Raw genomic sequence first — 20,778 nt, 5'->3', positions numbered from 1 at the left:
GCTTGAATGTAAGTTGTTGGCCATTAAAATGGAGAAGAGTGACATGCTGGCTTTTGTAGGCTTTCTAGAAAAGTGTCAAAATTTACTTTGGTGTTGCATTGGTTGTGTGTAGACTTTCTTTTCAGTAAGTTGCCAGAATTATGCATACATATTTATGACAGAAGAGTTGAAGTGGCTCTCAAGTATGTATTTAACTGCTTAGTTTCCTATTTGATTGCAAACAATTAACTTTAAGTTTCTTTTCTGTCTTTTCCACTAGGACTTAGAAGAACAAAGTCGGTTGATAGCTGCTTCCAGTAGACCAAACCAAGCCAGTAGTGAGGGGCAGTTTGTTGTCCTTAGCAGTAGCCAGTCAGAAGAGAGTGATTTGGGAGAAGAAGGAAAGAAGAGAGAGTCAGAAGCATAAACTTATCCTTACTTTTTGGTTGATATTCGCCCCCCACCCCTTTGAATTTGTTGACAATTTCTGTGGTGAAATGGCACAAGGTAACAACAATGCTGAACTATCAGGGAGACTAAAATTTATATTTGCTTGTTTATTTTAACTTCATTTTTTAAACTACGACTGACCTTGATAACTTAGGTTTGCATTGATTTTTTTTTCCCTTAGAAATAATATACTATGCAGTAACTTCAAATTCCACATGTCTAAAAGAAACCTGTTCATATCCCTGAAGTAGACTGCTGAGGAATTACAGTTGCTCAAGCCTGTTCTTCCTTCAAATTGTGAACTTATTACCTTGCATTGTAATCAGCTGTGACCATAAGAAATCATTTATTCTTCAGCTTCAGATATTCATGGATATGCTCCCTCTTTTTCATTAGGAACAATTGCTGGCAGTGAGGAAGCTTTTGACTGAATAGGTTTAAAATCCTTATACAGATAATTCTACAAGTTTGCAAATATTTTAACAATGTTAAATGTGCAATAGAACTTTTACAAAATAATTAGAATAGAGATTTTAGACTTAAGGTTTCAAGTTGTGGCAGGTGGTACTGTTGATTTCAAGGCATTTTCTTGGATTGCTCGCATTTCTCTGATGTACTACACCTGATGCCAGTGGGAAAGAAGCTTAAGTGTCTTCAGTTCAAGATTGCTACAGCCCTTGGCATTTTATTATCACATTCTTAGTTCTCAGGTTGGGACTTGAATTGTTGCTGCAGAGCAGTAATGGTTAAAATAAGATTTTGGAATTTATTAAAAGGGATTTTTTTTTTGTTCAAATACATTTTAGATTAGGATTTAACATGTAAAGATATTGTTACAGGATACATTGTATTTTCTGCATTGTGTGAAATAATTTTTATTGAAAATCAAGTGACATTTAGAAAGAAGTTCTATAGCAATTGTTTCCTGCTTAAAAATTCTCAGAATTTAGTTTAAAAATGTAATCTTTTAAATTTCAGACTGATAGCCCACAGTATTTTCATAATTCCATGTTTTTATAAAATACTGATCATCACTTTATATCCGTGAAGGCAAATAATATATGAGAATAGAATAATTTGCACTAATTATTGTAAATACTTGTCCTCTTTAAATAAGTAGAGTGAAAGGTCTAATTCCATGAAAGACTGAAAGGCAATTGAGTGCTTGTTATAGGAGAGTCAACCCAGGAAGGATTTTAACCTGGTGCCGAGGTTAAAATGACATTTCTCTACTGCCTAATTCTGTGTCAAAACTTGATTTTTTTTTTAACTTGGATTTTTAACATTGCTGATAGAAATTATGTTCCTGTGTTTCACATGTAAAAGTATATATGGCCAAGTTAAATATATTGAATAAAATATTTTACACAGTCATGCATTTAAAATTTTCAAGAGATTAGCCACTAAGACTAATTTTACAAGGGAAAAGGCTTTTGTTATTTAACATATAGTTTTTTCTTTTTAGTTCTGATTTAGAAATGGCATATAGTTCTCACAATATAGTGTGGGTGTTTCACACTGTATATACGTTGTTTTCTGTAGGAATGGGATAGATAATTATATATAGGATCATGATTTTTTTTAGCCATGTGCCAAATGGGAATAATGATTACTTAATCATTATTTTGAAGCCTTATGTTACCAAAACATATAGTAAAAAAGTAGAAATTTATGGAATACTTTTTTTTTTTTTTGCGGTATGTGGGCCTCTCATTGTTGTGGTCTCTCCCGTTGCGAAGCACAGGCTCCGGACGCGCAGGCTCAGCAGCCATGGCTTACGGGCCCAGCCGCTCCACGGCATGTGGGATCTTCCCGGACTGGGGCACGAACCCGTGTCCCCTGCATCGGCAGGCGGACTCTCAACCACTGTGCCACCAGGGAAGCCCTGGAATACTTTTTGAAAAAAGTTTATTTTGTCCTTGCTAAAGGGAATGCTTTCACAGTAGTTTGTGTATCATTCCTTTTGTAGAAATTGAAATTTCTTCTGTGGTCAGCATTTGCTTAGTCACAGCAGGTCCTGCTTTAAGACCTTTTTGAGAATTAGTAAGCTTTTTGTTTCAGTAAGTCTTTTACTATAAAGTTGTCACCTCACTTAGTTCAGGTGTAACTTGTCAGCCATGGTGCAGGGAAGGTGATCAGCATTAGGAGGCAGTTTTACTAGGCTGGTGCTTTGCATGGTAGCGTACTGCTGCCCTTGGTGAGCACTCTGGGTCAAAGTGTAGGCTAAAGTTAAGGGTACTGGCAGACTTAGGGATGCTGGACAGACTTGTGGTTCCTTTTAAGTCATGTTTTGATAGGAATTTCCACAATAACACACCCATGTCCATAGGTCAGACCAAAGTGCTTTCCAGTGCCAAATAGAAGTTATGTGTGGGTTTAACAATTTTAGATGATTCAACTTCTGTTCCATTACTGTAGAACCATATGAACGATTCCATTACTGCAGATATTTAAGGATCAACTTTAATAAATTCTGTGTTTTGTTTAAAGAAGGCTCCCCATGGATTTCTGCGTAATGTTAAAGCTGATCTTTGTTACCCTTTGAAATCCCTTCAAGCTTTTGGATGCTTTGGTGGTGATTGAATTAGATTTTGGGATATCTTTCTCAGACTTGAACTTGCACTTAATGGTTTTAGAAATTAACAAAACTGATTCTTTAAAAGGAAAGAAATTAAGTCTACCTAATTCTGCTAGGCACTCTTGCTACCTATGTCAACAGTACTTTTGTAACTATGGTAGTGAAGTCAATAGATAGGAAACTGATTATTCCTTCCCCCTTGGGAAAACTTGCTAACAAGGGACTAAAACTGTTGCCTTGAACACAGTCCCCAGTCTGGTTTTTGCCATGTCTACAATGATTACTTTGTGTTTAATTTCAAAAGAATTCTCAGATTCCACAGTCTAGGGGTGGTAAATTTATGTTACTTTTATGCTTGAGGAAAGGATAGTAGAGTGTGCATACCATTCTACATAACATATAATCATATGTGGTAAAGGCATCTGAGTTAATTTTGAGTTATATATAGGAACTGCAAGTATTTAAGATTTGAATCTTCTTATACCTGCTGACAGACCCTAAGAGCCTGTGTTTTGTAAAACCTCTGCCACCCAAATTAATAAAATGAAAACATTAATATTGGTTTTGATAACAGCCTCATAGCATTCAAACTGTACTTTAAATATTCAAACACACTGATTGTAGCAAGCAAGCCTTTGACTTTATTTTTATCAAGTTTGGCTTACTTTTCTTTCATGAGATTTTTTATTCCATATTAATTAATAATACATATTAATTTGAAACTGGAACTATATTATACTTTTTAACTAATCTCTTATGGCTGTACTCGTGTAATTTACTTAGGTTAATATGAGAACTGGGGATTAAGTTATAACTAATGTGCAAAACCACTTTGTATATTTGGTGATTTTGTAATGTAAGTGAATTGGTTCATTCTTATTTCACTGATACTGTTAATCATGCATATACAATTAAAAATTATGCTTCATTTCCCTTTAGAATTAAATTTGAAAAACTCGACTTTATGTAGTGGTGGTATACATGTGGAGTGAAGAACTTATTTTTTCATTTTGTCAAAATAAGTATTCGTGACAAGGCTTCAGGAAATATGCTGTTAGGAGATTTTTAATGTATAATAAAGTCCATGATTTTTTTCATAGTCTTTTTTGTATGAAATATTTGATATATACTCTGAATTTTACTTCTCCAAGTAATTTCAAATGATGCTTATAAAACAATTGGACAGGGCTTCCCTGGTGGCGCAGTGGTTGAGAGTCTGCCTGCCGATGCAGGGGACACGGGTTCGTGCCCCAGTCTGGGAAGATCCCACATGCCGCGGAGCGGCTGGGCCTGTGAGCCATGGCCGCTGAGCCTGCGCGTCCAGAGCCTGTGCTCCGGAACGGGAGAGGCTGCAACAGTGAGAGGCCCGCGTACCGCAAAAAAAAAAAACAACAAAAAAACAATTGGACATTTTCTTAATCTGTTATGATACTGTTATTACACATCTAACCCTACTGCAATTCCATAACAGCTAAAATGGGAAAAAAATGTCACTTATGGGGAAATAATACTAATTCATATCTAGTGACTTTTTTCCTTTAGAAAAATTAAGAGAATTTTCAATAATTACCCTAGACATGTTACAATGTATACTTGCTATGTTGGCTCCTATTCAAGGAAATATCTGTAATTTAAAGGGTCAGGTTATTGTGTACACCAGCTTAAGTGGCTTGGGCCTGTAGTTTTAATACTAATGCATATTCATCCCCTGTGCTCTTTATGGTTTCCTGTAGCACTTACCAAGTTCTGTTCTTCTACTGGCAGTTTGTTTTAATTTGTTTTGAATTTTATAAAATGTATACACTTGTAGAAGGTCCAGGGAGTGGATGAAATTAACTTCAGAATTCTGTAATTTATCTAGGTGCATGTATATCCTAAATATAATTTGTGTATCGACATACATATAATCTAGCACCCATTTATAAACAGACACCACAATTTGATTTAAAAAAAATAAAAACTATTCATGCCAGCTAATTTTGCAAATTTTTTATGTGAAAACTGTATTATTAGTAATTTTAAGTCTGTGCTTACTGAAATAGTCTGTATAGCCATGAATTCCTACATCAGAAAGAAATCATATAACTTCAGTTTCCTTAAGAAGGACTATATTATGCTAAAAAAAAAAGTATGCTAAGACTAAACATATAAACATCAAGCTATAACTGACTGGGCCTGTGGTCATCATCCTGCCTCTCTGTTCTCTCTGTTGATGTGCCGTATAATGGTACACAGGTATGGCTGAATGAATGTCTTCTTAGTTTCTTTCCTCGCTTCCACATACAGAAACCTGTACTTAAATAAATGCAGCATAGAATATATAGAAATAAAATTTTAAACTAACACCTATAACTGCTTCTATCAGTGAGCCCCTCCTCTGTGTCTAGTAGTGGACTAGGTTCAGTACAGAAATCATAAGCCGTCATCCATTTGAAAACACTTTTAGTGATCACATTAACCAATAAATGGCAACCCTTAGCCAGGGTTTTGTAGAAAGAAGGAACGCATGTATCCCATTAATGATGAAATCGCAATTGAAGGTTCTCTTTCAATTAACTGAATTACCTCAGTAACGGACTCTGCAAGTAAACAGACACTAAGCTGGCCATGGGACTTTTGTACAAGAATAGCTAATTTTAGGGTCATGTACTGGGGTCAATTCTTTATTCATTGCAGTCACTAAGACATTTTATATATGTACTTCTCTATAAGAAGGATTACTGTTAAGAATTATCTTGAATTATCAGAGGTAGCATTTATTATTTTGAGCATGTAGAAATGTGGATTTATACATTTAATGTAAGATGAATTCAGCATTAGAACTGATGTATCTTAGTTAATTGAAATTTTTACTGTTTGGGTTTTATTTTTACAAAACTGCCTTTCAGAATGCCAGCCATCTGTTGAGAGGCTATGTTCAGAGTGACTTTTTAAAGAATGTAGACTGCATTGAGATTTTAGTTGCTAGGTAAAGTGAGAAATATGAATCAATGTAACAAGTCAAATTTTAAGAAAGACATCTGTGGAATTATATACCTTTTCATCCAGAATAGTTTGATTACCAGGTTCCTGTGAAAATTCCTTGTTCATAAAGGTCATATTCTTTGTAAAGGACATATGCCTTTAGACGATTGGGTAACGGAAGAAATGACATGAAAATGGGGCAGCGCAAATGTAAACGTCCCATACACTTCCGGATCTTGAGGCGGCACAAATGTTTCAGGGAGCGAGGGTTTGCTAAAATGAAAAACAGGCACATTATCCAAAAGAAAGAATTGCTTCATTTTTAAGTGATCTTTAGCAAATGTATTCTATACTTAAGCCACCAAGATTTTCATTTGCTGTGACTAAATGGAAAAGTTAATTGGGAAATAGCTTTCCACTTCTCACTGCAGATCTCGTAGCTGTGGTTTCAGAGCCATGTCACGTTAGAGTCCAAAGACGCATCAGTTGTGGGTCTGGCCTGTGAGACCTAAAGCTCCTACATCTGTGTGTATTAACCCCCTGTCCTGCCCCTTGGGGTCAGGCTAAAAACTGAAATCACTACCTGTGGGGAAATTATATGAAAGAAATTCTTCTTAATTTGACTTATGTGCTACTGTGAAAGAATTTGATTTGAAGGGTCATTTAATATCCTCTGTAGCCTTAGATCTTAGCATTTTCTCATCCCTGTTTTTAGTGCCATTTCATAGTTTTTAATTCCTGTGTCTATGGTGTTCTATAGGATCAGAAGAAAAGTATTATCTACCTATATAATAATTACCTCACGGATTTTATCTATTGGGAAATGGTAGTACAAATTAAGTGTAGTTATAAACGGTAACATTTTTTAGATAGGAATAGTATTTTTCTTGGTTTCTTTAGGTCAAGTTTTAACTGAAGAGAACAATGTTCTACAAAAGAAACAAGAGTTCAGTTAGTATTTTTTGGTAAGAATCGTCAAGAAAGAAAGATACTCACTCAAGATAAAATGGATTTCTGACCAGAGCCTCTGTTTTTGGAGCACAGCTTTCAACTTTGAACAGATCCTAACTTGATCAACATAATCAAGCATCACTCGAACAACCTTTCCAGAGAGATATTGCAGCCATGACAAAGTTATTACTTCGCAGAACTGAGGAAGAAAATCAGAACTATGAAAGTAAATGGAAAACTAAGTATCTGTGGTTTAACACAGTAATCAAAAGAACACTAAACTCGGAGTCAAGAACCAAGGTTTGAAGTTCCTCATTTATAAACTAAGGTGTTGAACAAGAAAATATTTCTTAGCTCTAACATTTGGAAAAATATTTACTACCAAGTCTTCCAAACTTTATAAGATACAAGGGTTTAAAACAGACTGTTACATAATATCTTTTATCCCCTTTGGTTGCCCGCATGGCTGTCTGGAATAAAGATTACCTTTCCAGCTTCACTTGCATCTAGATGTGGCCATCTGACTAAGTTCAAGCCAATGAGATGTCAATGGAAGTGTGAGCAACTTCCAGAATGCTGTTAAAAGAAGAGCAAGGTGTGTGCTGCTTCCTCCTGCCTGCATTCCTGCTGGTTGGAATGTGGATGTGAGTTTCTCCTGTGAATCATGGAACCGTCCAATTAGAAGGCTATTTACTCTCGCCTTTATTTATAGGAGAGGGGAGTAAGCCATTTTATTAGAGCCTCTCTTATTTGGGGTTTTCTATCATTCATAACCTATTCCCACTCTGATACTTCAAATGTATGATAGTTTCTGCCTTTAAGTAATTTACATGTCCTTACACAAGATGCCCATGTAAGAAGGCAAATAATACTATATGAAAAGTCAGGAAATAATACAAGATGACATATTGCTTAAATACCAAGTCCTACATTAATCATAACCTAAAAGTAATATACAATATTAAAATATTTTCCTTTTCAGAATTGACTCAAAGTTCTTTCTCCATTTTATTTATATTTTCAGATTTTAATAATATGAATTCAAGTATCTATAGTGCATCTATTGTGTGCTAAGCACAGATCTGTAAGCTGAGGAAAGTGGTGAACAAGAGCTTACATTCATGTATTTGTGGGGGAGATACATAATCAGTAAAATATTAAGAATTTCAGAAACTGATAAGTACTATAAAAGAAATGAAAAGCATTAAAGAGAATAATTAGGGAACAGAACTACCTTAGGTAAGATGCATAAGGAAGGGCCTCTTTGAGGAGGTAACACTTGAAATGAGACCTGAAGGGTGGCAGCTATTTGAAAAATCGGGGGAAGAGCTCAAGCTGGGGAAAATAGAAGTGACCAATTAAGTAGGGGGAAAATAGGAGACTGTGGTGTGATGACAGCTAAGAGAAAAATGTCTCAAGAAGAGAGTGGTCAACTATATTTATTGTGATCCTTTTTCCATCAAAATGTGACCAAAGAAAACCATTAATCAAATGTTAGAGCCAAAAACCTAGGGGTACAAGTATAAGGAACCCAGAAACATTTTAGCTAGATAACTCACTTCTTCAAAGAAAAAGCATAACTGGTATATAAGGCTGCATTTATTTTTCACAGCCTTGTTCAGATGTTGCTTCATTTGTGAAACTTCCTAACTAGAGTTAAATCACTTTTTCCTCTAAACTGTTTCTATACCTTTTACATCTTTCTACTATCATGTTTATTTTATCATGTATTTATCATATTAAAATCTTTCCCTCCATGAGCTTCTGGAGGGGATGGAGTTTTATCTTTTGCTGTAGTTCAGGGCCACGGATAATGACTACATAGGGTGACACAGCCGATACTGTGCACTCACCATAGTATCTTTGATAACTGTAGATGTCCAGCCTTCAAAAGTATAGAAAGGATGAGCTTTGTCTCCATGAGGACAATCAAAGCATCGCTCTGTGTCATACCCATAATTCAACAGCATCCTGAGCATGACTTCATCTTTCAGCGTGTATTGAAGTGCTGATGGGAAATGTAAAGGGTTGACTTTGCAGAAGTAATTAACGTTGGCCCCATGCCTTAGCAGCAGGCTTATCAGCTCATAGTTGCCCATCCTTAGGGCTATCTGGAGGCAGTTAACTGGGTCTTGATTAGGCAGAGCTCCAGCACTCAGAAGCAGCTTAACTGAAGAGAGGTCACCATTTGATACAGCAAAATACAAAGCTGACTTCCTGTGGTCATCATAGTGTTTGCGAATTCTCTGATCTAGCATGAAATTTACATCAAATCCAGCCTGGATGAGAAGTTCCAGGCATTTGGGGTGTGCTCCTGCTGCTGCACAGTGAACTGGACTGATGCCACTCCGCTTAATGGCAGCAAAATCCGTGACTGGAACCAAAATCTTTAGAGCTCTGAGAAAGAATTTCAAAGTGCATTAAAAAATAGTTTTTGTTAAGATGCTGCATTGACCTGTATATGATTGCTTTATACTAGCACTGGATGGTATTAGTATCAGTTGGTATTTAGACACTCCAACAAAAAAAAGCATAGTCCTGCATCCAAAAACTCAGATACCACGTAAAGTTAAATGAAACTAAGGTGTAGATATAAAACTCAGAATTACCCCAGTCAGTGAAACCTGAGTGAGGCTCCCCATATTGCCAAACGACCTGAAAATAAAATAGTTTTATGTCTCTTCAGGGTCTACAGAGGATGTCTGAATTTACCACTTTCTAGCTGGTCAAGAGTTTCTCACCTTTAAAAGGGGTGTTGGAGTTGTAGGATCAGAGATGAAGAATATAAAATTCCCAGAAGCTGCCCCCCCTCCAAAACCCCATAGCTATTACTATTTCTATTATTTGCAATAATGTAGTTGAACTTACAACAAGTGGCCTCTGTCAGCTGCCACATGAATGGGCAGGTGGCCTGAATTCTTAGGGATGTTGGCATCAGCTCCATACTCTAGCAGGAGAGTCACAGAGTCTGGATTTCCTCCACTAGCTGCTTCAAGTAAGATGGAAGAAGAATCAGAGGCCTGACCAAGAGCATTAGCTCCTAGGAGGAGAAAGAGTGATGTTATGCAAAGAGTCTTTTCCACCATATTGCTTAAGTATTCTTAAAAGTGTACCACCACTACCAAAAAGCAATTATTGAGCAGCTACTTTAGCAAAACACTAAGAATCAAAGACATAAAGTATGTACCTCCTGTCTCAGACAGTTTACAAACTAGTTGGAGAGAGAAAATGGTGTAAGCAGTCTCTAAGTTATAAGTAGGTTGGCTTTCAGAGTAATTTTATAAGTTATTTGTTTCTAACTTAAATATCCCAGGAGAAGTAATTTTATAGAAGATGGTTTTATTTCCAGACCATCATACAAAAGCTCGCTTACCTGATAACACACTATAAGATGGTACTAACAATCCTATTGAACTATGTCACCATGACATCTAATGAAGATCTTATGGTGGAAAAGCATGTTTGTTCTGTTTTAACTTGTTCCTAGGAGACTGTTCATACTAAGAAACACTGGCTGTTTTTAGTTGAAGATAGGGACTGCTGATAGTTAAAAGGGTATATTGTAGTACCCTATAAGCTAAGTGCTGTGTGAGTGGTGTGGATAATAAGAGTACAGATACAGGCTGTCTTCTTGAAGATCTCAGGGCTGGGGTTGTGAGCAGGGCTGGGAGGTGAAGGAAGGAGGAAGGAATTTGGGGTCAGTTGTGGAAGGCCTCTCAGTAAAGGCTTTGAAGAAAGAGTAGCATTCGAATGGACAAAAGAAAAGGAGGACACTCTGGGCACCTTCACAACTCATATAAAAAAGATATAGTGACTTTAGTGTGGACTCCATAATCTTCAGAATATAAGGACTCTAATATTTATTGACTTTCTTGCATGTGTAAGCAGTAAGCCAAAGCCCATTTTTGGTGTATGTTGGCTCATCAGAGTCATTTGTTCTTCTCTGTTCTTTATTTTGGCAATATCATCCACATACAAATTCTATTTCAATATATTATTCCTAATTTATATGGTGTCATTGTGCTTTTCATGGAATGGCACTCTATTGCTGTTTTAACTTGGAGGAAGTTGAAAGATCTTTCTTCATGGAAAAGATTATGATGAATCAGATCTCAGTCTTAAAAGCTCATATAGTTTTAGATGCAAAACTCCAGACTCAAGTGGAGTTGTACAGTGGGAGGAGAGATGAAAGTGACTTCAGTCTTTGGAAAATTATGTCCCCTCCTTACAAATGCAGAATGGGGTACCCAAATGATGCCATTCATTGAATAATCCATCTTGAAAATGAATTCCTAGAAGACAGATTATCTTCTCTATGTTCTGGAAGGAATCCATAAAATGATTCCTATAGAATAATTCTCACTGTAGCATTTGATGAGGAATAATCCATTTTAGGTGGGTGTTCTCTTAGTGAAAGTTCTGCATAGAACTATGAGAAATCTATTATATGCACCAGGTTTTTTCTTTTACTGAAGAACTTACTCACATTTTTTGCTAATACACATAATATATGTCCTGAATATCATCACTCAAATAACCCCTTCCTGCATATTTTTGTCTAATTGAAAAATTTATAAATAGATTAAATTTTTTTTTTTTTGCGGTACGTGGGCCTCTCACTGCTGTGGCCTCTTCCGCTGCGGAGCACAGGCTCTGGACGCGCAGGCTCAGCGTCCAGGACTCACGGGCCCAGCCGCTCCACGGCATGCGGGACCCTCCCGGACCGGGGCACGAACCCGTGTCCCCTGCATCGGCAGGCGGACTCTCAACCACTGCGCCACCAGGGAAGCCCATATTAAAATATTTTGAAAATTAAAAAAAAAAAAGAATATAGTGGCTCCCCCAGAACCCCATTCCTAGAATGCATTAAGAAATATCTAATAAGCCCCCATGTAATGAGTACTCACTATGTGCTGGTTTCTTTATGTATGTAATAATTTCTAAACTTCACAACAACCCTAGGAAGTAGATGCTAATACCTTCATTTTAAAGATGAAGAAACTGAGTTTCATTGAGATTAAATTACTTCACCAGAGATGCACAACTAGTAAGCAAGGTAGTCGGGATTCATGTACAGGTGGACCAGACCCAGGTGCTATTTCTATGATGCCATGTTGCCACTCTAGCAATGCAGGGTAATAAAGTAATGTGATTTGGAATGAGACAGATGTGGGTTCAAAGCTTGGCTCTTCTATTTAGTAGCTATGTGCAAATGACTGTAAAAGGGGCTTACCTAAGGGAAATGCTCCCTCACTGACCTCACTGAGGTCAACCGATACTGGTTTCTTTGAAAGGTTAAGGATTTAAAATCTGTCGCCTCTCCTGTTTCTTTATATTTTAATCAATGATCTACACAAAAGGTTGCTCTTTTTGTGTAGATGAAGGATCCAGTGTTTACTTTGTTATTCCAGCTAATGACTTTAGACATCTCTGGTATCACTCATTTAAAACATTTTACTTAAAATGTCTTATGGCCATTGATTGGGAACTAGCCTCCCCTATATGATAGGAAAGATTTAGGTAAGTCTAAAAAGCAGAAAGTTGTTCTTAAATGTAGGAGTCCCTGCAGTCTAGAAAATTGGACACCAGGACTGTCTATTGTTAGAGAAAGAAATAAGACTTCTGGATACAAATGGGGAGGAGAATAAAGAAGATAATTCTAATACTGGGACTTTATTAAATCTTGGTAAAGATTTGCTTCTTCGAAAAAAAGCTTTAGATATTACACTGCTTCTTCTAACAGTGTCATCAATGAGGGTCTCCTCAAAGACAGTTCTCTGAGCCAGGATCTCTGCCAGTTAAACCAGGATCTAAGATGGCCACAGCTATAGCACGGGTGGCAGGGGAGGGCGTGTTTGAAGGGAAGTTCTACAACTGGTACCATCCCTGACCCTCACTTTCCTCAAGGGTAAAATGAGGATAATGCCTACCTCACAGGGTTTGTAGAAGATTATTTGAGGTAAAATAAGTAGCTTAATACCTGGTGCTTAGAAAGTACTCAATACATATAAATTGCCTTCCCCTTCTCTCAGAGTTTTGTTTATTACTAGAGGGGAGAACTGGGACCCAAAGAGAAGAAATCAGGAAGAATTTCCTAACAACTTAATTCATCTGGTAACAGGTTGGACTGCCTCATAACTTAGCTTAAGCAGAGACAACGTGAAGGGGATGTTGTGGATTGTTTCATTCTATGAATCTAGAAAAGAACAACACCACACAAAAAATTAAACAAAAAACAACCATCCTCTTGACATGGTCAGGGTACATTAAGTAAAAGAGTAAGCTGCGTCCTAGTAATTTTAGGGAAACTGCTTCACAGCAAATAAGAAATATTCAATCCCTATTTTAGGCTCTTTCAGTAGCTAATATTAACACACACTTCAATAAAATATTAAATTAGGCTTAAATAAAATGTTAACTTCTATTATACTGAAGCTCTCCATAAAGAGGAGAATGCTTAGGTCATGTTATCCTTTAGCAGTGTGCTGACTGTATAGGAAAATCTTGCCTTTCTGCAGTAACAGTTCCATGATTTTAGTGTGTCCACTTTGGGCAGCAAGAGCAAGAGGAGTGAATCCGTAGGAGCTCTTTGGGTCAGGGTGGGCCCCAGAAACCAGCAGGAGCTTCACTATGTCCCGTCTGCCCAGTCTGGCTGCTTCGTGGAGAGCTGTCCTCTCATTGGCACACCGCAGATTGACATCTGCTCCACGGCTGATCAGCAAGGCGGCCATATTGTAGGAGTCCTGTAGAACAGCTGGGAGATTAGAAGTGAGGGAGGCATCATGTTCAACCGGAAATTAAGGCCAGAGTATCAGATCAGCTAGTTTCCCTCAGGCTTCTTAAGGAGTTCTTCCTACCTATCCCCCATGTATCAGCATTTGGTGTTTAGGAAACGGATTGTAAAATGAGGCATATATCAAATAATATTAATAGTGTTTTACATCAATAGGCTATTTTCTTTTCTGTAAACCATGACCAATTATTCATTGTCTGTTGGCTGCTTATGTGGCTGAAAAAGAAAGTTTTCATTTATCATCTTTATGTTCTCAAGAAAATGGGAACTTAAGTACCTAGTACAGTCCTAGAAATGTTTGTAGCTGCTTTACATGAAGAAAAATGAAAACAGCAATAATTAGGAAATAATTTTTAACCACATTTTGTTAACCAATATTCTCTAATTGGCATTTCTGCATTTATGCTGTTAATTTGCATTGGATGATAATCTTTAGTCCTTCAAGATTCTAGAGCACCTTAATTTATCCATCTCCTTATCCATTTGCTAATTGTTGGCACCAACTGTGTTTGGGGAATCTTGCTAGGTGTTAGACACTGAATCAGTATGAATTCTGCTCACAACCATTTATAATGTGCCATATAAAGGGCTATAATTGCACTAAGACTAGAAATATAGAGCGCCAAGAGTGTTGGGTCTTTTTTAATTCATTGAGCTGGCACTTTGTGTGCTCTTTCATTCTGGAAAGATGAAACACGTCCTTTGTTTTAGGAAATAATTTTCTTGACTTGTCTCATTGACGGTATATTGCCTCTATTTTGTCTGTTCTCTTTCTACCATTCCTATTACTCACATGTTGCTCCTCTTCAGTTATCATCCTAGTTCTCTTAGTTATTCTTCTTACCGATTTTTCATTTCTTATCTTCTTCTTCTGGAAGCTTTCCTAACTTTATCTCCTCGCATTTGAGTTTTTTTAAATTTCTGCCGTCATATATTTAATTTTCAAGAGTGTTTTTTGTTTTGTTCTTCATTTTTTTTAGTAGTGTCCTGCTATTTCATTAATTTTCATTGATTTCTCTAAGGAAATTAATGATAATTTCCCCCTATCTTTTATTTTCCCCTAAATAATCTGTTTCCTCCAAGTTGTTTATTTTTGTTTGTTGAAGACTTTCCTCAGATAGTCCTTGGGTGTCTGCTCATGATTAAGAGCTGGGGACTAAAAATCTGCCTGGAAATTCTAAACATTGACTGTGGTCTTAACTTTAGGTTAATATGCCTGGGCTATTTTTGGGGGAACCTCCAGTTTTAGTATTTTTAGTTCTTTCTCTTTGAGCTGATCAGATTCTCCAAAGAAGCCTCCTCTTGGAGGGTGAAGTTCTAGCTGCAGGCTTTCTAGAATTTGGTGAAGAACTGGGAGGTCTCAGCCTATGTGCTTAATTCCTCCAGTGTTTTCAACCCAGTACTCTTGCCCTTGCCAAATAACCCCCAGTCCAGAGAGCCTTTGCTCACACTATTCAGATAAAAAACTTCCAAAATTCTGCTGGTTGGGGGAAAAGTCTGACCCAGCAGGGTGGATTGAGAGAAGTGATCTAGATACCTACTTGTTTCTTAATAGTTTTCAACCAATTTTTCTATTTTAGCTGCCCATCCTTCATCCCTGCTCCATGAGGTAACTATAGCCAACAATTTCCAGGCCTTTTGATATAACTGTGCTGGTTTTTGGCTTTCCCCACTCCAATTTAAGATTTGGCTTTCTTGACACTTACTACTCATCCATCTGCTCTTCTGATTTTTTAAAAATCATGTTATTGTTGTCTCCTCTTCCATTCTTCCCATTCTTTGTATCTTAACCCTTTAAAACACTTGATGAACTGTAATCCTCCTGAAGACTCAGGAGGCAGCAAAATTAGTTCATTCATATTTAATCTGCCATCTTTACCCAACCATTGGCTGCTTCTTCCTACTCTGCTCCTCTCCTATATTTTTTATACCAGAATTAACTTGTTCAACTGAGGTACCATGTAAAAATGATCAGCTCATAATTGGGCAGAGACTTTGCCTCAGGCCACCTCACAGGCCAGCCTATATAAAGCTTCTTGAGGGTCAGGTACCCATGTGTGGTTATTTGGCACCAGAGTGACAGTGCTGCAACTATGCACAAGAAACTGCCTTTGAAACCTGTGGGCCTGGAGGACACTCAGAGCCACAGACTGTTCTCCAGAGCTAACGTGTTAATTTACCTGTAAGAAGAGGAGAATTGCCTTCGACATTCTTGGCATTTGGATTGCAGCCATTGAGAAGAAGAAAACAGACATTTTCTAAGAGGCAATTTCTGACAGCCAAAAAAAGTGGTGTTTCACCATTGTGGGTGGTTTGCTCCCACACACTGGGTTTTGAAGCTGAAATAAATCCATTAGACCACACAGATTAAGATACAGAAATAAATTTTAAATTTATTTCTCAGAAGCATCAATAAGAGTTATAAAGGGAGTTTACCTTTCAGGGTTATTTCCAAAATGTTCTTATTTAATTGCACTGCAGCCTTATGGAGAGGAAGCCAGCCTAACTCATCTGCTTCATCAAAAGCAGAATGGTACTTGGTCAACCCTGACAATACATCTTCCTTACCTATTAACAAGTCAAATGAGGACATATTCACATTTGGCACATATACAAGGCAGCCCATACTGCTTCTGAATTCCATCATCAAGGTTAGTGCATGAGACAACAGTATTCTAGCACTACCTTTAATGAAAGACAAATTTAAATGACATAGGACAAACAAGCAGTAAGGCCTTTCATCTAGCATTCCATACCAGCTGGACCTGTGAATACCTGTCATCTTGTTACATACAGAAAACAGCTCTGTCCACCGAGGAGCCCAGGAGCTGTTTGCTAAGTTTTGCTGAAGTAGTTTCTCCCAGGAAAGGCCCCATCAGACTCTTGACAATTAGCTGTTGACCCCATAGTGTTCGGCACTTGGGAGATCCTGCTTCTAGGCTTCCTGAACTTAGAGGGGAAATGCTACCAGTTGTCACCATCACATCTTACCACAAGTTGAAGGGGATAGAATAGGAAGAGTACTTAACTGTCTCTATTGTTTCAACTATCCTCTTACAGTCTGCAATCAAAAAGCTGCAGAGAAAAAACATATGAATGTAATTCCAAAACTGAGGAAAAAACTAAGGCATTTGATAAAACAAAAGGAAAGGGTAAAGGCAATAGTAGTTAACCAGGAATGAACTCATATGAGGCAATGACTGAGGCATAATAGAAATACTTCAAAACGCAAGAGGGAGGAGATATGGGGATATATGTATATGTATAGCTGATTCACTTTGTTATAAAGCAGAAGCTAACACACCATTGTAAAGCAATTATACTCCAATAAAGATGTTTCAAAAATAAATAAATAAAAGATATATGTATATATATTCAGAAAGAAAAAAATAAAAAGAAAATGTAGTATGGCCCTTAATGTGTTCCAGGGAAACTCCCCTCCCATATGTCTTCCCTCGTCAGCTTCTTTAGGGCAAGAATTGTGAGAGCCTGGATCACAGTTAGCCTTCAATCAGTGTCTGCTGAACTGAATCAAACATGCCTAGGACTGAAATGTCACATTGTTACATGGTAAAATTTAAATGGCCACTCTATAATGTCAATGATTCCAGCAAAAATTATTATTTAAAAAAATAGTAAATAATCATGGTGTAAGTTTTAAAAAATATTCATGGTCAGAACCTGTATTCAAAAAACACAATTAGCAGTTTTTTAAGTAATATTTTTATTAAAATATTTAAAAATTTAAAGCTCAACTTATAAATCTTATATTATTTTTAAATCTAGTAAATAAGGATTGTCACCTTCCCTTTTTTGATTATTCAATGAACCCAGCTTGAAAAAAATAAATTCCCTTAGACAATCTGTCCTGCTTAAAATTTAGTCAATCTCCTTATCTTAAAGTCAACTGATTAGCAACCTTAATTCCATCTGCAGCCTTAATTCTCCATTGCCATGTAAGGTTACATATCCACAGGTTCTGGGGATTAGGACTTGGACATCTTTTGGTGAGGGGGAACTTTATTGCTCCTGTTTCAAGTATATTCTATTTTCCTAATTCCTTCAAGTGCCTGATCAAATCAGCAAGCCTTGCTAAGTATCATACAATTCTTGCAAGTCTAATGACTGAAATTTATAACTGTAGTCAATTTTAATTTCTTTGAAACATTTCAGTACTCTAAATAAAATCTCTTATGACTTTCAACCTAAAATCATGACTTCAAAGTTAATCACAAGGTTTAATCACAAGGTTAATACAACAGGTAACTCAATGAAATCCAATTTCTTTACAAAACTTTTAACTATTTAAAGATTATTCCTAAATTTAACATAAAAGTGTAGGAATAGTGTAGTAAAGAATGCAGACTCTGGGGCTTCCCTGGTGGCGCAGTGGTTGAGAATCTGCCTGCTAATGCAGGGGACATGGGTTCAAGCCCTGGTCTGGGAGGATCCCACATGCCGTGGAGCAACTAGGCCCGTGAGCCACAACTACTGAGCCTGCGTGTCTGGAGCCTGTGCTCCGCAACAAGAGAGGCCGCGATAGTGAGAGGCCCGCGCACTGCGATGAATAGTGGCCCCCGCGTGCCACAACTAGAGAAAGCCCTCGCACAGAAACGAAGACCCAACACAGAAAAAAATTAATTAATTAATTAAAAAACTCTTACCCCCAACATCTTCTTAAAAAAAAAAATTTATAAGAATGCAGACTCTGAAGCCAGGCTGCCTGGCTCTTAACTTACTAGCTCTGTGACCTTGGGTAAGTCATTTAATTTCTCTATGCTATGCCTCAGTCACCTCATCTCTAAATGGGGAAAATAATAGTACCTACCACATAGAGAGGTAATGAGAATTAGAATTTAAATGAGTTAATACATATTTATGAAATGCTCAGAATAGTGTGGCACACAGTGATCACTCCATGAGTATGTTACTTAAAAAAAATTACTGTAGGTTTGATATACTCCAAAATCTCTGTATTTAATTACAAAATCTCCTGGGGTTAAAACACATTTATCCCATTTTACCTCCATCAGGCAAATAGAGGTCACCATCCCAAGAAAATGGGTTTAATACCCCTGAAAAATAATTGTAACTACTCAGGGGCTTGAAGTTGCTGATCACCCAGAGAGCATTTGACTAGCTGTGCTTGGCCGCAGACAGCCCATACCCAGGGCAATTCTCTTACTCCACTGAGGGATCCATGGGGTCCTTTTCTAGTGTTGTCATACCAGAACTCCGAGTTCACACCCTTCAGAAGGGGTTAGTCTCTTCTGGGTTTAAGTTTACATAATTACTCCTTTTGATTTGAGTAGACTAAAGACTTTACCCTACTAAGGTTTCTGTGTCTTGGTTGGATTTATGCATTTCCTTAGCTCCCCAAAGACAAGATGCATTAGTGTTCTCTAGTCTTACATATCCTCATGTATTTCTTCTTTCTGATTTCTCATCTGCCTCTCCTCACTCATATTTACTAGTAACCTCCTCCAACTATTTTCTTTCTTTTTTTAAATTAATTTTTATTGGAGTATGGTTGCTTTACAATGTTGTGTTAGCCTCCACTGCGCTACAAAATGAATCAGCCATATACATACAGATAACCCCTCCCTTTTGGACTTCCCTCTGATTTAGATTACCACAGTGCATTAGGTAGAGTTCCCTGTGCTATAAAGTATGTTCCTATCAGTTGTCTATTTTATACATAGTATCAATAATATCAATGTGTCAATTCCAGTCTCCCAATCCCTCCCTCCCCATCCCCTTCCCCTTTGGTATCCATACATTTGTTCTCTATGTCTATGTTTGTATTTCTGCTTTGCACATAAGGTCACTGATACCATTTTTCTAGATTCCACATACATGCGTTAATATTGATACTTGTTTTTCTCTTTCTGACTTACTTCACTCTGTGTGACAGTCTCTAGGTCCATCCATGTCTCTACAAATGACCCAATTTTGTTCCTTTTTATGGCTGAGTAATATTCCATTGTATATATATGTGCCACATCTTCTTTATCCACTCCTCTGTTGATGGACATTTAGGTTGCTTCCATGTACTGGCTATTATTTTCTTTACTGCCTGATTAAATTCTGAATTATTTCCAAATTTCTCCTGTCTAGTCACACATCAAGTCTCATAGATATTCAGCTCCTTGGATTCTGACCCTCTCTTCTGTTTTTGTCACAACACTAGCATCGTGCTTATGACAAGCCTCAAATGTTGAATACTTATACTACGTTGCCAGTGAGATACCATTACCTCTCATCTTCAGGTGACTGCTGTGTAGTTTCCAGCTTGTGAATATCCTGTAAACTCTGTTGAATGATGAGCTGGGTGTCAAACGCATCGTCTATGTCTTCATCACTGGTGTAGTTATCCATGTGAAATGCAGACAGATTTACTTTAAAGTCAAAATGAATTAAAAATATTTTTCCAGTTGTGAAAGATTATCAACTGATTAAAATTATAAATGAAATTCAGAAAACTAAAAAATTAATAAGATTGACAAATGAAAAAGTGCAAAATTTAGAACACAAAATATTCATTAAAAATTTTTTTGAAAACCCCAAACAGTTTTCTGAACTGACACAGATTCAACATAAATTAGAAGTTTTCCATGAGCAGCCATCTACTTAAAGCTTATTCAGGAAACACAACCTTTCATATAAAACTTAGGTCAGTGCCATTGTAACTATGAAAATGTTCATATCAATCTATTTTAAACTTGGCTTATGAGTTTTTCTCATTAATTGTAGCTCTCACTCCAAAGAATATCTTTCCTACACACAGGGAGTATAATGCTGAAAATAATATTTTATTTAGTTAGTAAATACTAAAAATAAACATGTTATAGGAATAAATGTATTCTCATAACATATAACAGGAATAGTGGGAACCCCCCCCCGATATATTTCACTAGGCAACATCTCAATGGTTTTAAAAGAACATTTCAGTTTTAGCATAGAATAGGTTTGATCACAAACCAAAGACTTTTTACCTTTTGTTATATCCTTTAGTACAGCACTGAAGTTTTCACTGTTAAGGATTAGCACATCAGAAATTTCA

The 20,778-nt window shown here is 37.0% G+C and overlaps 2 protein-coding genes across 2 annotated transcripts in view; one reads left to right on the top strand and one right to left on the bottom strand.

Moving 5' to 3' along the window:
• The window catches only part of APPL1 (adaptor protein, phosphotyrosine interacting with PH domain and leucine zipper 1), a gene marked incomplete at its 5' end in the record, with an annotated part of 29,951 nt that extends 29,393 nt beyond the window's left edge, over positions 1-558 (top strand). The window contains one exon of the mRNA XM_079713162.1: positions 260-558. Coding sequence (XP_079569288.1) covers positions 260-406 — 147 coding nt within the window. The 3' untranslated portion in view covers positions 407-558. The remainder of the gene's footprint in view (positions 1-259) is intronic.
• A 5,507-nt stretch (positions 559-6,065) lies between these two features.
• Positions 6,066-20,093, bottom strand: ASB14 (ankyrin repeat and SOCS box containing 14; the record flags this gene model as incomplete). Its single annotated transcript, XM_079712172.1, has 9 exons — positions 6,066-6,244; positions 6,968-7,121; positions 8,776-9,319; positions 9,791-9,962; positions 13,431-13,676; positions 15,896-16,054; positions 16,152-16,283; positions 16,744-16,790; positions 19,972-20,093. 9 exons carry the CDS (start codon positions 20,091-20,093, stop codon positions 6,066-6,068), a joined length of 1,755 nt encoding a protein of 584 aa, XP_079568298.1.
• Between the last annotated feature and the right edge of the window lie 685 nt (positions 20,094-20,778).

Source organism: Hyperoodon ampullatus (assembly GCF_949752795.1).
Source record: "Hyperoodon ampullatus genome assembly, chromosome: 10".
In the NCBI taxonomy this organism is placed as follows: domain Eukaryota; kingdom Metazoa; phylum Chordata; class Mammalia; order Artiodactyla; family Ziphiidae; genus Hyperoodon; species Hyperoodon ampullatus.
The sequence above is the reverse complement of the archived record's forward strand: the minus strand, read 5'-3'. Positions and strand labels throughout refer to the sequence as shown.